Source organism: Corvus brachyrhynchos, unplaced genomic scaffold (assembly GCF_000691975.1).
Source record: "Corvus brachyrhynchos isolate BGI_N302 unplaced genomic scaffold, ASM69197v1 scaffold114, whole genome shotgun sequence".
In the NCBI taxonomy this organism is placed as follows: Eukaryota; Metazoa; Chordata; class Aves; order Passeriformes; family Corvidae; genus Corvus; species Corvus brachyrhynchos.
In genome coordinates this window covers 3,870,815-3,885,044 of record NW_008238337.1, presented here as the reverse complement: position 1 = coordinate 3,885,044, position 14,230 = coordinate 3,870,815, and the positions used below count along the sequence as shown (strand labels likewise).

At 45.9% G+C, this 14,230-nt stretch overlaps 1 protein-coding gene across 4 annotated transcripts in view; it reads right to left on the bottom strand.

Moving 5' to 3' along the window:
• The window catches only part of MAPKAPK5 (mitogen-activated protein kinase-activated protein kinase 5), a 21,449-nt gene that overhangs the window by 6,315 nt on the left and 904 nt on the right, over nucleotides 1-14,230 (bottom strand). For 2 of the 4 annotated variants that reach the window (XM_008634060.2, XM_008634061.2), the window contains exons 1-9: nucleotides 14,191-14,226; nucleotides 10,293-10,366; nucleotides 9,257-9,332; nucleotides 8,288-8,385; nucleotides 7,211-7,319; nucleotides 5,248-5,337; nucleotides 4,550-4,645; nucleotides 3,452-3,532; nucleotides 1,853-2,040 (exon numbers count right to left, since the gene is read on the bottom strand). In XM_008634060.2, the coding sequence (XP_008632282.1) occupies nucleotides 1,853-2,040; nucleotides 3,452-3,532; nucleotides 4,550-4,645; nucleotides 5,248-5,337; nucleotides 7,211-7,319; nucleotides 8,288-8,385; nucleotides 9,257-9,332; nucleotides 10,293-10,366; nucleotides 14,191-14,226 (848 nt within the window). Of the gene's footprint in view, nucleotides 1-1,852; nucleotides 2,041-3,451; nucleotides 3,533-4,549; nucleotides 4,646-5,247; nucleotides 5,338-7,210; nucleotides 7,320-8,287; nucleotides 8,386-9,256; nucleotides 9,335-10,292; nucleotides 10,367-14,190; nucleotides 14,227-14,230 lie in introns of those variants that run through there. The other 2 variants (XM_017734851.1, XM_017734852.1) reach the window with 2 other exon arrangements.

Here is a 14,230-nt window from a genome sequence, read left to right as displayed (position 1 = left end):
TGTTGAACTCCCCAGCCACTGCTCCCAGGTGGGAAATCACGTTCCAGAGGAACTGGAAATGATCCAGACCGGTGTTCTCTGGAAATGCACTCCCAGAGCTCATCCCCAGAACAGGTTACACTCATTCCAAGGACTCTGGGCATGGAAACTGTGCAGGATTCACTGCTCCCACCATGCCACTCCTCAGCTTTTCTCCCCCCCAACAAATCCTCAAGTAACGAACACTTTGGTTCCAGCTCCTCAAAATAAAAAGCAACTTTATGCTGAGATTGCTGAAAACTCCATGAAATCAATTTTCTCTAGCATGAAACCCTGGAAAGAGGATTTGCAGATTAATTTGTGTGCTCATGACGGGTACAACTAAGTAAAAAAGCAAAATTTCCCACAGAGTGCTGACAAGTCATCCCAAAGTCTGAATGAGAACAGGAATGACTCCATGAGCTTGTCACACTTCCTTAGACAACTCCAAATCAGCTTCTTGGCTGCAGAGCACAATTGTTTAATGTACCAAGAAAGTGGAAATAACTTGTGCAAAATGTCAGCAGCACCACAGGGGAGTTCAGAAATCCCACTTGCTGCCAACCAGGTTAAGTTCCCTTTCGATACCAGACACGAGCATTCCTTTTCCATGCACTTTCCAAATCCTAACCCATTATCAAACCCTCATGAGGTCAGAAATGAGCTCGACACACTTGAGAGGCAGCAGCTGCCTGAATGCCAAACGTGACCTCCAGAAGCCAGAAGAAGAGCTGCCTACATCCATAGAATGTAAATTTAGCTGGAATTAGATTAAATCTGAACGTATTCCTGCACCCTAAACACAGCTTCAGACTCCCTGGTTGGGAAAAAAAGCAGGAAAGGGAATCCTGATAACATTAGAAGGAGAATGAAATGAACTGGATCCATGTGACAATACCCTGAGAGCTGAGTTTTATGGGAATTTTAGACGACAATAAAACCTTTTGCCTGTGGAGTTTCTGTGTGAGAATAAAGAGCTGACCCTGCTATAAAGGAAAGTTAATTTGGTGAAAGGTTGGGCTCTAAAAAGTCCCAGCACCCTCTCCAAACAATGTGAAATCCTTGGAGAATTTACAGTACATCTGAGGAGCCAGTGACACTTTTAAATTACTTTCCCAACTGATTTTTTTCCTATTTATGTTGCTTTTATTCTCTCTGTTCCTCTGGTGATGCAAAGGCAGTAAGTCCCTGTCACTTTTTCAAAAATAAGTGAGGTCAAGCCCTAATCAGTGCCACATTCTTGCTCCCAAACACACCAAGTCTTTGAAACACTCCCAGCTGAGGGATGTGCCCTGCATGGAAAACAGACTCCATTAGCATTTGGAATAAAACATCCATGCAAAACCTTATCTTGGAGTCTGGCACCTCATGACAGATCTTAACCTCCCTCTCCATCCTCTTGCCTGACTCTTTTTAGGCTGTGTATGATGTGCACAGGGCTTTAGGGGACAGATTTACCATATCCCATTAAAGCCACTTGATTTTCACAGGAATTTAAACATTATCCCAGGAAATCTGTGCCAGTTGTGTTATCCTGAAACCCTTCAGTGCTCCTGCTCCACTTAGGCTAAACACACAATTCACCCCAACAAAAGAGATGTCAAAATTAAACACTTGGGCAGGGGAAAGAAAAATATTTCCCAGACTTGGTTTATGCTGAATGTGACAGAGAATCTGTCAGCTGGATGAGCTGCAGACAATCCCCTCGCTGCTGGAAAAACAACCCTTGGGATAAGGCACTTCCAGGTGCTTTTCCAATTCCTTAACATTGAAACATTCCAATTCCTTAAACACAAGCACAGAGCAACAACAGGAGTTTCCTCCATGGACTCACTTTCTCACAATGTCTTTTGCCATTTCTGAGATCTGGCTCCACTCTTCCTCTGGGAATTCAAAGCTTCCTGTCATGATCTTTTTCCTCATGTCCTTGGGAATCGTCCGGCTGTGGTGCTTGGAGTAAAAAGGGGGGTATCCACACAGCATCACGTAGATAATGACCCCCAGGGACCACAGGTCACAGCTCTGCAAGCAAGGACAGGGTCACTCAGGGGAGCAGTTTGCAGCAAACAGTGGGGGAGCGATGATAAAAGCTCTGTGTGATTCCCTACAGGAACAGAACCAGCTCAGCTCCTCCTCCAGATCCACCTTCATGGATAAATCTGGCTGCTGTGAACAAGGCAGCTCCGTGCTCCAAACTGAACAGTTTCCAGGTGGTTGGGAATTGTCTGGGAGCAGCCAGGGATACCTGAATCCTACTCCCCCAATCCCATAAAAGAATCCGGTTGTTTACAATGGGAGGCTGAAAACAGAACCACCATCCAACAAAGCAGCCAGCAGGGATATTAAATCAGAGCTGTCTGTGGTGACAGCCAGGGAGATGAAGGAGCCAGGAGCAGGACTGGACTGCCATGGAAGGACAGAGCACCTGGAAGCCTGTCAGGGTCTATTTTGGGGAGCCAGGCGAGTGTCAGACGCTGCTTTTGCAGAGTCACACTTGGAAACAAGGCCCTGCCTTCAGCAGCCTTTTCAGCCAGTGCCACCAGGGCTGCACAGCTCAATTCTTCACATGAAACATGAAAAGAAAATCACTCCCACCTTGTAGATCCCAAATCAAGGGACAAGAGAGAGAAGAAGAAACTCCATATTGAAAATACTACTGGCACATTCTAAAGAGTTCAGAAACAGAAGTGTCTGCTACAAGCACCAACCTGCCCCTCCAGGATGGAGGAAAGGCAATCAGAGCCCTGAAGAAGGTAGGTTTGTGATGCAGACTAATTAATATTTGCTTTAACTCTCTCTATGAGGCTACTAAATGCTAACACTGCATACCAAAATACCTGCTCAGGCACGTGGTGGAATAAACAACCATCCCTAAAGCTGGAATCAGGGAGATCCTTACACTGGGATCACAAACCAGGTAATTTGAATTAAAGTTGACACTCCCAGAACATTCAGTGGTTCAAGCACTGCTCAGCCAGCAGAAGACAGCGATGATAATACAGAGGAGAATGTCTTGGAATGCCCAAAAAAGATTATGACCTTTCAGGGCATTTCCTGCCATGATTTTGCCAAGATTCCAGCAGCTACACAATAAATTCTTGGTTGTTTTCCAGAAGATCCAGGTACAGAGCAGTTTCTGGCACAGCTGCCTGAACAAGGAATGCTCTGCACATCCAGAAACTCTGACAGCAGGAAAGAGATTCCCTTTGAACAGAGGTGAGACAACTTCCCTCATGGCCTCACTCCAGCAGAGTCATTCTACTCTCTCCAAAATCTTGTCCAGATTTAGTGCTCCTTAAGAGCATTTGTGTGTTTTTCCTTTAATTAGAGGATCATTAATGAGGTCTGGATTAAGTGTGCATTTCATTATTTGCTCTATCAGAAGCACCAATGGGGTGGGGAAGACTTTTAAAGCTGTTGTTTCCCAGCTCACCTTGTTGTAAGTGTAAGGAGTTGGAGAGGTGGGGATAATACCAGACTTTTCTTTCTGATGTCTTCTTTGTGCCTCCAATACCTGGTGAGAGGGAAAAATAAAAAAAAAAACAAAGAAAAATCCATCTCATCAACAGGCACCACAACCAGCAAAGCCTATGCCAAAGATTCCTGAGGCTTTTCCATTCAGGAAACTTATTCCAGCTACTGAAGACTCTACCAAACTCCAATTTTTCCCCCAAAGAAAGACTGGAGCTTTCTACATGGGGAAAATACTAAAATATTTTGCTGCTTTGACTGAAGTCTCCAGTTCTGCCTGAATTAAAGCAACTGCTCACAACCTCCAACCCCTCCATGCTTGGAGCTAGAAGCTAAAGTGTCTTTGGAGGGTAACCCAAGCTCCTTTTTGCCTCTCCCAGGAACAAATCCCATCAAATCCATCCCTTGCTGATCCAGTCTGTGGCTTTGGGTTACAAGGAGCCCCAGCAGGCTCCAGCTGAGAAGGCATTTTCAGAGCATGCTCTGATCTCTGAATTGCCCTTCCCAGTGATTAAAGGCTGCCCAGCACTGCAATTAAATCTCCATCTGCAGCTGCTTTTCATTTTCTCCAGGACTCCAACACAAAGGACAGAAGAGAGGGGAGGAAAGCAGCACTACAAAGAGCAGCCTGTCTGTAATCAGAGGTTGTGTTTAATGACAAGGGGCCAGGCCAAGGCACCCAGGTACCAACCCTCTGCCAGTGCCCTTTGGGAGCAGTCACCTTTTCAGAGCCTTTTTGTTCCAGCAAAGTCCTTTTTAATGGAATCCTGAATTAGCTGAGCTGGAAGAGGGATGGCAAAGCAGGGATTTCTCCAAAGCAGCTACTTTAATACAGCTAAAGGCCAACTGTCACCATCAGTGCTGAGCAGAGACTGGGGAATTTGACTTATGAACAGATCCCCGTGGCACTCCAGCTCCAGAGGTGGCTCATATCCAATTCCTCAAGATTCCTGCACCCAGAGCCCTTCCCAGGACAGCAAAGGGTGTTAAAATGATGTGGATGTGGAGGCTCAGGCATTAAATGATCCCCCTTGAGCCCAGAGCTGGAACTGGTTGTTACCTGAGGTGCTACGTAATAGGGAGTGAACTGGGGTGTCATCAAGTCACCTTGGTCTACTTTGGCAAACCCAAAGTCACACAATTTAACAGGTGCATCCTAAAACAAGGAGAAGAGGCTTTATTAGACAAAGCTCATTAAATCAGTTTTTCTAACCCCAAATTCTCCCCCCCCCCCATCCTCATCTCACCTTTTCCAAACATCCACCTCATTGTATTTACACCCTCACACTCCACCAGGCAGCTGAAAGGTCACAAACTGACCTTTCAAAATAGAGGTTTTGCTTTTCTGGGTGCTCTGGGCCAGGAACAGCCCCCACCCCTCAGGGATTGGGAAAGCACTGAGCCCCTTGTAGGGGGGGGTCACTGCACATCCAGGCTGGTTGTGAGACAAAGAATTGTTTGGATCTATCAAAGCACTTCTAGGTAGAGGGTTAGAACATCCTGATGAGGGGGCAGAGAAGATTTTGTCCTCAGCAAAGCTGGATCTATGTTCAGGTGGAGAACCTGACTCCTATTTAACAGCAGCAGCAAGGCCTCACTGCCCTCCAAGGAGATCAGGGGATGGAAAAGCACCAAGTCCATCAAGGTGGTTAAATTTTGTCACCAAAACATTCATGTCATTTTGCCACTATTCTGAGAGTCACCCTTGAGCCATTTTACAGAATTCAGCAGCAAAAGAATTCCAGATGTTCATCTTACCAGAGAGTTATCCTTGAAGAGGAGATTCTCAGGCTTGAGGTCTCTGTGTGCAATGTTTAGTGAGTGGCAGTGCTGCAAAGCCAAAGCTATCTGGAAAAGGGCACAATAAATCAGCTACAACCACTGACCTCCTCCTGCAGCCTGGACATTTATTTCAGCTTTACAAAGGACATTTCCAACACAGCTCAGACCCCAAACATTTCCACTCCACTTGGGTGGAGTTCTGAGTTAGGACAAGCCTGGCCCTGCTGGGCAGTGGTGCAGTGAAGTGACAACTGGGACATGAATCCCACCAAGAGTTTCGGTTCAGTTTGCACTCGAAGCAAACAGAAAACAAAAGCCAGGTTGGCCTGGGCTTCCCAATCACCTCAGTTTGAGAAGTCAAGGCATTAAGAGGCCCCCAAAGTGAAGCAGGGGGTGCCAGTGCCCCTTCCCTGCTGTGCCAGAGCTCCAGGGTGCTGCCCTGGCCCAGCAATTCCACCCTGCCGGACACTCAGCAGCGAGTTCTTGCTTCAGTACTCCAGTAATTCACTGCTCTTGTTCCTGCCTGGAGATCCAACACTCAGGCAGTTTTATTCTTTAATTTCTGATGGTACTGCCTGCACTTTAATCATGCTGTGGATATCCCACAGAAATGCATCCCTTGATTCTTTCAAGGATGCTTCAGGAACCTGCAATCCAGGCAGGAAAGCTCCAGGGACTGCACGATTCCAAGTGCAATTCATTTAAAGAAAAGCCAAGTATAAACATTTAAACAGCATTCCTGAGACAGAAGTGAGGCACAGCCACACAACCCTTATTTGGAAGTATCCCTACTGGATTCTGGAGGATCCTACCCAAATTTAGAGTCCTTAAAAAACTCCAAATTACTGTCACAAGAGAACTTCACTGCTAATTTAGCTCAGCAATAAATACAAACACATTGCCAGAGAAAATGAGTGCTGTGGCAAGTTTTAACCATTCCTGGGTACAACACAGTGATGAAGAACCACCAGATAAAAGAATTTTATAAAGACTTTCACAATTCAAACGTCATTTCTATAAACATTAAAGCAAAGAGTTACTTAAGACATGAAGAACCCAAGTGTAGACACAAAATTCAAATCAAAGTCTTGATTTCTGGTAAAGTTTTACAAGATTTTCCCACCATGTCAGAATCAAACAGCCCAAAGGATGTCAAACAAGCTGTCAAGAATAATTCTGTACTTCCACCTCATTTCTTTGTTGGATGAGACCAAAAAGTACCAGCACAATTAGCATTTCATTAGAAACAAGTCAAAGCACAAAAGTAACATGAAATATTTTGCCCCAGGTTCAAACATTCTCTCTCCAGCTGAGGGGAACTGGGGATGCCAGCACTGAAATCCAGAGAGATCCTTCTGTGAGTCCCACCAGGCACTGCCAAGGAACAAAGAGCCTGATGGACACCAAAACCCCCTGCAGAAACCACCGTGGAAGTTATAAAGTACAGCACTCAGGAGTGAGCTGGGAGAGAAATGGTGAAGGAAAAACAACATTGGAACAAACAGACACAAAATCAGAACAAACAGAAACACTCCTTGTTATCTTCCAGGAATTCCATAAGCCCAAGCCCAGAACCCAGCCTGAAAACCCCTGGAGAGAAATGCCAAGGGTGTCACGGAGATTCCGGAGCTCGGGAGTCCTGCTGGAGGCAACACTTTTAGGACAAGAGGAATGACAAAGTTCTCTTGGAAATGTTCTCTGGACACAGGTGAGGAAAAGTGTGGTTAAGCACAGCAGCCCTAGAGAACAAGCCCACACCTTCAATCCTTTATTCCTAGTAAAGCTTTGGCATTGTCAGTTATAACAAAGCAGGCAATGATCATCGGATCAGAACTGAGGATTCTTTTATTTCATCCTTTTTTCCCACCCTTCCAGCCCCAGGAATTGTCCCTACTTTAGCCAGAGCATGATGGATTTGCTGGGACAGGGGGTGACTTGCCTGCTTTGTTACTTGGCTCGCTTGCTTCTCAGTAAAGTGCCGGTGCTGGCTGATTCTGTGGAAGAGCTCTCCCCCTTCCATCATCTCCATTACAATTAGGAGCCGAGCCCTGTTCAAAAGCATTTCATGTTGTTACATTAAAAATCAGCAAAAAGAACAGAATTGCTAAGCTAAGAATGCATATTTCACACAAACACTGCTTTCTCTATGCTGCCTGGGGCTATTTTGGTGCTCTCATTTTGCCTTCAAGCCTAAAATCCGCAGGATTTTCTGGCTCCCAGTGATTGGCAGCCAGGAATCTCCAGTTTGCTCCTCCTGATGGGCTCCCACATCCAGCTGGAACAAACTTGACATGGATACATCCAGCTCCACCCAGCATGGACCTGGAAGCTGTGTGGACACTCCAAGGGATAACTCTGCCCTCAAGGATAACACAGCACGTGGATGCTTTGGAGTGTGGATCCCCATTATTTTAATTTCCAGCTTTATTGCCATAATTATGAAGGGTAACAAATAGGAAGGTGGAGATCAGGGCCAGATCCTCAAGGAATTAACTCCCAAGTTCCCACCACACAGCAAAATCAGCTACACCAGAGCCTAATACAGGTCTCAGCTCTTTCATTCTCTCAGCTCTGATGATTTTCTCCACTAAGATCCCATCAGAAGACAATTATTTTTATCCTAAGCGATAATAATGCACGAAAAATCACTCTGCTCCATGTTTTCCTGTGTTCATTTTAAGCAGGACAATGCATTGAGAGTTTTCAGTGCTGAATTTCGTATTTTTTTAGAAACAATTCTTTCACACAATGCAGACTGAATCAATGGAAAACCTAAAAAAATGGAGATGCATTCAAAACAGGGAGTGAAGGAGGCAAAATAATTTAAATACACAAAAGTCAGGGGGAGGAAAAAAAGCAAGAGCTGCTTGGTCTGCAGGATAATTATTATATCTGGGACCCCTTTTAAATAATAATTCTGTGATTAAAACCAAAACAAAAAAAAGCAAACTCCACTATACCTTGGGCTAAACATGGAAAGCAAGCGGTGGGAATGAATCACCCTATGTAATCTTACCTGGGGCTGGATTCATGTGGGAACTGCACACTGTTAGCATAAACTTCAATTATTTGAACAATATTGGGATGTGTTGCACACATCATGTGCAGACGTACCTTGAAGAGAAGGGAAGAGCTGTTACTGCACACAGGGACAGGCACCTGAGCCCTGCTGAGCACTGCCACTGCTCATTTTGGGATAAAAACATCCCAGGCTGGCCCCCAAATTTGTTACAGACCACGGAATCACACGCAGAGCTCCAGGGAAAGCTCAATCTTTGAGTTCTTTATATGAATTTAAAGACAGAACCAGCTCTAAAGTAGCAACGTAGATGCGATTGGAACTGAAAATTAATGAATAAACCCTAAAATTCCATAATCTGGCTTCTTTTGTGGCTCAGTCCTTCAGCACCCACAACACCTGAACACCACCTCCCATCCCAACATTGTGGAACAGGGCACTTCAGGAACTCTCCTCACTTTAAAGCTCCCTGGGCTGCTCAATCAAGCCAAGCTTTTTGTGCACAGATTATTTTTATGAGAATTTTAAAGGAGAATTTGCTCAGTAACAAGAAATGGAAGTTGCCTAAACCTTGAGGACAATTAATCCTTCCTTAAAATTCCTGACAGCTTGGAGGAGTGCCCATCATTCCACAGGCTGACAGCTTGGCACCTCAGGAACTCCCAACCAGTGTCAGGAGCTGCTTTAGCTCCTGGAACACGGATAAATCCATTTCCAGAGCAGCTTGAAGCATTCTTGGAGCAGTGACATCCCAGAGTGAGATGTATGGAAACAAAATTCCCTCTCAAACTGGTTCTGTTCCATCACATGGCACGCAGGGAGAAGAACAGCTTTAAAACACAGCTCAATTAATTACAAATAAATCTCTGCAAGCACAACCAGCACATGGGGGTTTGGTGGTGAGGTTTTATTTTTAAAACATCCCAACAATTGAAGAGTTTTTGGAGAGAAAAGCAGGAACTATACCTCATTTCGAGCTTTTGGACGATCGAGGAGGATTTTCAGTGCAAAGCGTTCTTGGGAGGATTTTTTCATGCAGACTCTGGTATTACAGCAACAAAATCATTCAGTCAGCAAGGATGTTAAAAACAGACACCTGAAGCAATTGCTTTGTGGCTCTCAGTTTGCTCTCCACGTGGGAATTCCCAGGATTGCCCCCAATCTGGGATACACAGGGCACAGCCCAGCTCTCACTCTAAATTCAGCCTCAAAGAGAGATTTGGGATGGAAATAACCCCAAAGCACACCTCAACAGCCCCAGTGATGTTGGAATAAATAAAGTGTTTGGAATAGATAAAGTGCTTTGGGAAGGAAATCCTCCTTTTGGTGTAATTTTTTCTTTTTCCCCCCATTTAACACTGACAGGTGAGGAAAGGGCTCATGTTTGAACAGGCAGCTAAAAAGAGTAAAGCACAAAATGGGAGTTTTAATGAAGACACAGCAACACAAAAAGGATGAGGAGAAACCAATGACCCACACAGGAAGATAAATGATGAGAAAGACAAAGGGAGCTCCAAGGAACAGCAGCACAGTTGTTTTCCAGCACAAATTCCCTTTCCCTGAAGGGAGAGAGGCCTTGTTGGAAAGGTGTTTTGCTTGCCAGGAAGTATCCAGAGGTTAGAAATCCGTGAGGAGGCAGGGCTGGGATGCAAAGTGGCAGTGTCTGCTTTGGGTTCATGGAAAAACAACTGGAAGAGCAGGAAAGGGGCAGTGCTGAGGCATCAGGATCCAAGCATGGGGGTGGTTCAGGAGGAATTTCTGTTGTTGTTACTCCACAACCAACTCCTGTTCCCTCCTGGCTGTGGGAACAGGCCAGGACAGGGAAGGGAGGAGAAGTTTTCCTTCCCACATTCCCCAAAAAAAGACAAAACCCCTCCTGCGTGACCCACGTGGGGCAGAGATATTTGTTGTTTATAACTTTCCACGTATCCCATCATCACATTTAGTAAAATACTCACTGACTCCTCCCCAGGTCAGCGACAATCCCGGAGTGTTCCCTTACCTAACGGGCCCACTGATCCCAGCTCCCAGCTTCTGAGTCCAGTTAATGTTGTATTCCTCTAAAATGGAGGTTTCCTGTTCAGGAAAGGAGCAGCAGGAGGGAAAACACAGTCAATAAATACATAATAAATCAAATTCCTACAGCCTTCCCAAAAAAACCCCCAGCTCAGCAGATATGGCTGGCAGGAAAGTGCCTGCTGGGGAGTTTGCTTCCCTGAGGAAAATGAAATAGAAATATAAATAAATATAAATGCTCATGTCACGATTTACCTGATTAAAATCATTCCCGTGCAGCTGGAATTTTGGAACAGGATTATTGAGAGCAGTAAATGGGATTTTGTGGTTTTAACACCCAAAGTGTAACAAGGGCATCTCTCCCTGACTCAATTCCAGCTTCCCACCTATAAATGATCAATCCCAACGAAACAAGGAGCCCATTTCAGCATTAAAATGCATTTTTTAGTCACAGAGTACAACGGAAAATGGGAGGTTTCAAACCTTTGGAACCGTCACCCTGTAAATTAAACCCTGCATGATTAATTTTAGATTTTTCTGATAATGAACCAGGCTCCTTTTGTGCAAATCCATACAAACAGGGCTGGGTTTTGTTAGGCCACAGCTTGGGTGCTCTCAGGCTTAACCATGTCCCAAGGCAGGCTGTAAATCCAGGGCTCAGTGCTTTGATTGATGCCCTGTGTGCTGGGCCTTTGTTCCTTTATTAAATTCCTGCCTCTGCTCGGGATAAATCACAGGAAAAGGAGCTGCTGCAGCACCAGCACTGGGGGAGCGTAAGGAAGCAGGTAAAAGAACTCCCAAATACACTGGAAATTCATGGAAGAGGCCACCACTGGAGGTTTTATAAAAGGTTTAGAAGAAAGGGGCAGAAAAGCTCAGGGGATCACCCACATCTGTGGTTTTCAGGAGGAGCTCAAAGAAACTTCTTATCAATGCAGCTCAGATAAATTTCATTTGTGAGGAGCCTATTAGGGAAAAGCTGGTTTAATGTGCCTGATATTCAGCTGCAGAGAACTGAAAGCAGCAGGGGTGGGATGAAAACACAGCTTTAGGAGGGCATTAACGAGCAGGGAAAATGTTCATTGTTTTAAAAGAAAAAGGCAACAATTTTATTTCCTGCACTTACTACATTTGAATCCCAACCTTCATCCCAAAGCACCTTTCCAGCTCAGAAGTTAAAAGGAATAATTCAGGGGTCAAGAAACATAAATGACACCAAATCCAGGATTTGGGAGCTCTGATGCCCACCAATGCCCAGCATCACTTCCCCCTCCCAGCTCAGGAATGGGAGCTCCAACTTCAGCAGCAGGAGGTCCCATTTGGCAGGTGGAAGTTGGACTCCACCACCTTGGGGGTCTTTTCCAACCTTAAGGATTCCATGATTCTGATCCCAAACAGCTGGAAACGCTTTAAAAGCACCAATGTATTTGAAAATATCCAAGTGTTTCAGCTGGGAAGCACAAAGGCTTTGTCTCCTGGCTTGGATTCCGTGGGTATGGAATTCCTGGGCTCAGCTCCACATCTGGGAATCCCCTGCCCCCCACAGCAGCCCCTGCCCAGCTCCAAACTTCCAGGCTGGCTCAGCTGGGATTCATCTGCTGTGCCTGGGAACAGAAGAGGAGCACTTCCAAAAAAACCTGCAGGGGTGCAATTCCTCACAAGAAACCTTTCTGCTCTCCCTCTGAGAGGAACCTCAAACCTCTGATCTCTCCTTACGTTAATTTTCAGTGGGAAAAGGGGATGCTGACACAAAATATACGGAATTACAGCAAAGTTTCACTCCCACTTGGAGCCAGGATCTCTCCAGCAGCGAAATTCCCTCCCACCAAGCCTCAGCCAACAGCTTGGGCACCCTCCCAAAGTGCAGAGTCAGCAGTCTGGGATGCTCAGAGCCTGGAAAAGCAGCATTCCAAGAGTTCTCCCAGCTTGGATTGCACCAGGCTGCTTTCACACACATCGGGATTGCTCAGCCCCTTCTGACTTGTTGGTCTGAAAGGTCTTTTCCAACCTTACTGATTCCACGATTCCACTGGATATTGATGGGAAAAAGGTTTGAAAGAAGGAGCTTTGGGAGTCATGGAGTAACTTGAAGGAGTGCAGGCTGCTGCTGCTGCTTGGACAAACTCCATGGATCCAACAAGAGCAACGCCACATCCTGGGGAATTCCACCTCCTGCTCCTTCAACCTCCCCTCAATTCCCACACATGGATCACTGTCCTGAATCCCAGACCTTGAACCCGAGCTGAGACCAACCAAACCTGACCTAATCCAAGGATTTGAGAAGCAGAAAAATCAGCATAAAGTATGAAAGTACTAAATTATGGGGTAGATTCAGACTGTGCCCAGAATTCCAGGGATTTGCCCAGGGAGGTTTGGTTGAACCTCTCTGGATGGGGAGGAGCAGGAGCACAGAGCTGTCCCTTGATTGTCACCTACTTTCACAACTGCTTCAGCTTTTCAGCTTTAAACCCCAAGAGTTCTGATCTGGACCTTCACCTTCACATGAAATCCCACAGAAATACTTAAATCCTTTTATTCCCCCAAGCCTTCAGGATGGCTCCTTCCCTGGAGCGTGCCAAGAAAAACACAGGCAACAATTGTGACACTCAATCTCAGGGGTTAATTACAACCCCTTTAGATTTCCTTCCACTCTGGGCTTTTTCAGTGCAAACCCCACAAATTTTCAACATGGAAATGCTCAAAACCAGGTTGGAAAAAACTTGGAACAACCTGGGCTAGTGGGAGCTGTTCCTGTCATGGCAGGGGGTGGGATGGGATGAGTTTTAAAGTCCCTCCAACCCAAACTTTTCTGGGATTAATCAACTGCACAAGGTAAAGAACCTCCAGAAAACATCGGTTTACATCCCTTTATCCCAAAAGGGAATTCCCCAGCTCCCACAGGAAACCCACCCAGCCACAGCACAAAAGGATCCTGAGCTCACACCCTGAAACCCTGGATCTGTTCAGCTCCAAACACACAAATCCCACACTCCAGAGTGGTTTTTCCACAGCAGCACCTGAACAGGAACTCTGGGAAGGCTGCCTGACATCCCAACGGTTTGCCCAGTTGCAGGGAATGAGGAAGGGGTTAGGAAACAGGGTCTGGAAACAGGGTTCTGACTGCTGGAAAATGTGGGAAAATTCTCTTTAATAAAGGCTGTTCTTTGGGGTTTGATCTTTGTAGCTTTCAAGCCTCATCAACAAGATTTCATCTGTGAAACAGAGCGGCCAACAAGCGCTGAGTGGTGTCCAGGTGTTAGAAAACCAAATTACTTGGTGGCGGAATTGCCTCGTTAAGGTTTAGGGCTTGATGTGTTTCAGTGATCTTAGATCTTGGGGATGATTAACAAAGCTTGGGAAGAAGGCTTTGGACACAAGGACTACAGAATTTATGGGCCGCAAGGACATTGGGCAGAACCCCCAAGATAAGGAAGAAACTAAAAACCCAACCCTGCATCTGGATTGAAATCAGCTCCCATTGGGTAAAAGGTAATTCCAGCAGGGACAGATCATGATCACCAACTCAGAGACAGCGAGCCAGGAAACGAGAAGGACTGAGCGTGGCACTAATTAACCCGGGAAGCGAGAGAATCATTAACCAGTAGAAGATAAAACACTAATTAACAAGAGAACTCAATAACTTGGGAGCCAATGAACACCAATTCCTTTGTTTGCTAAAATGTATAAATAGCAAAAAGTTTGGACACTCGGGGTGCTCGGCTGGCAGCATCCTCCGCCTGGCCCCCTGCGCACGGTGAACAACCTCTCCTTCCCTACCGGGCTCCGTTTGTGTTAAAAACACCCCAAAATCGGCCACACGGCCACCGTGACCCGGCGCCCCCAGCCCAGGGCTCCCCCTGCCCTCCCCGGCGGCTCCCGCCAACCTTGATCGTCTTGTCCATGTCGTGATCCTGCGACATCGTC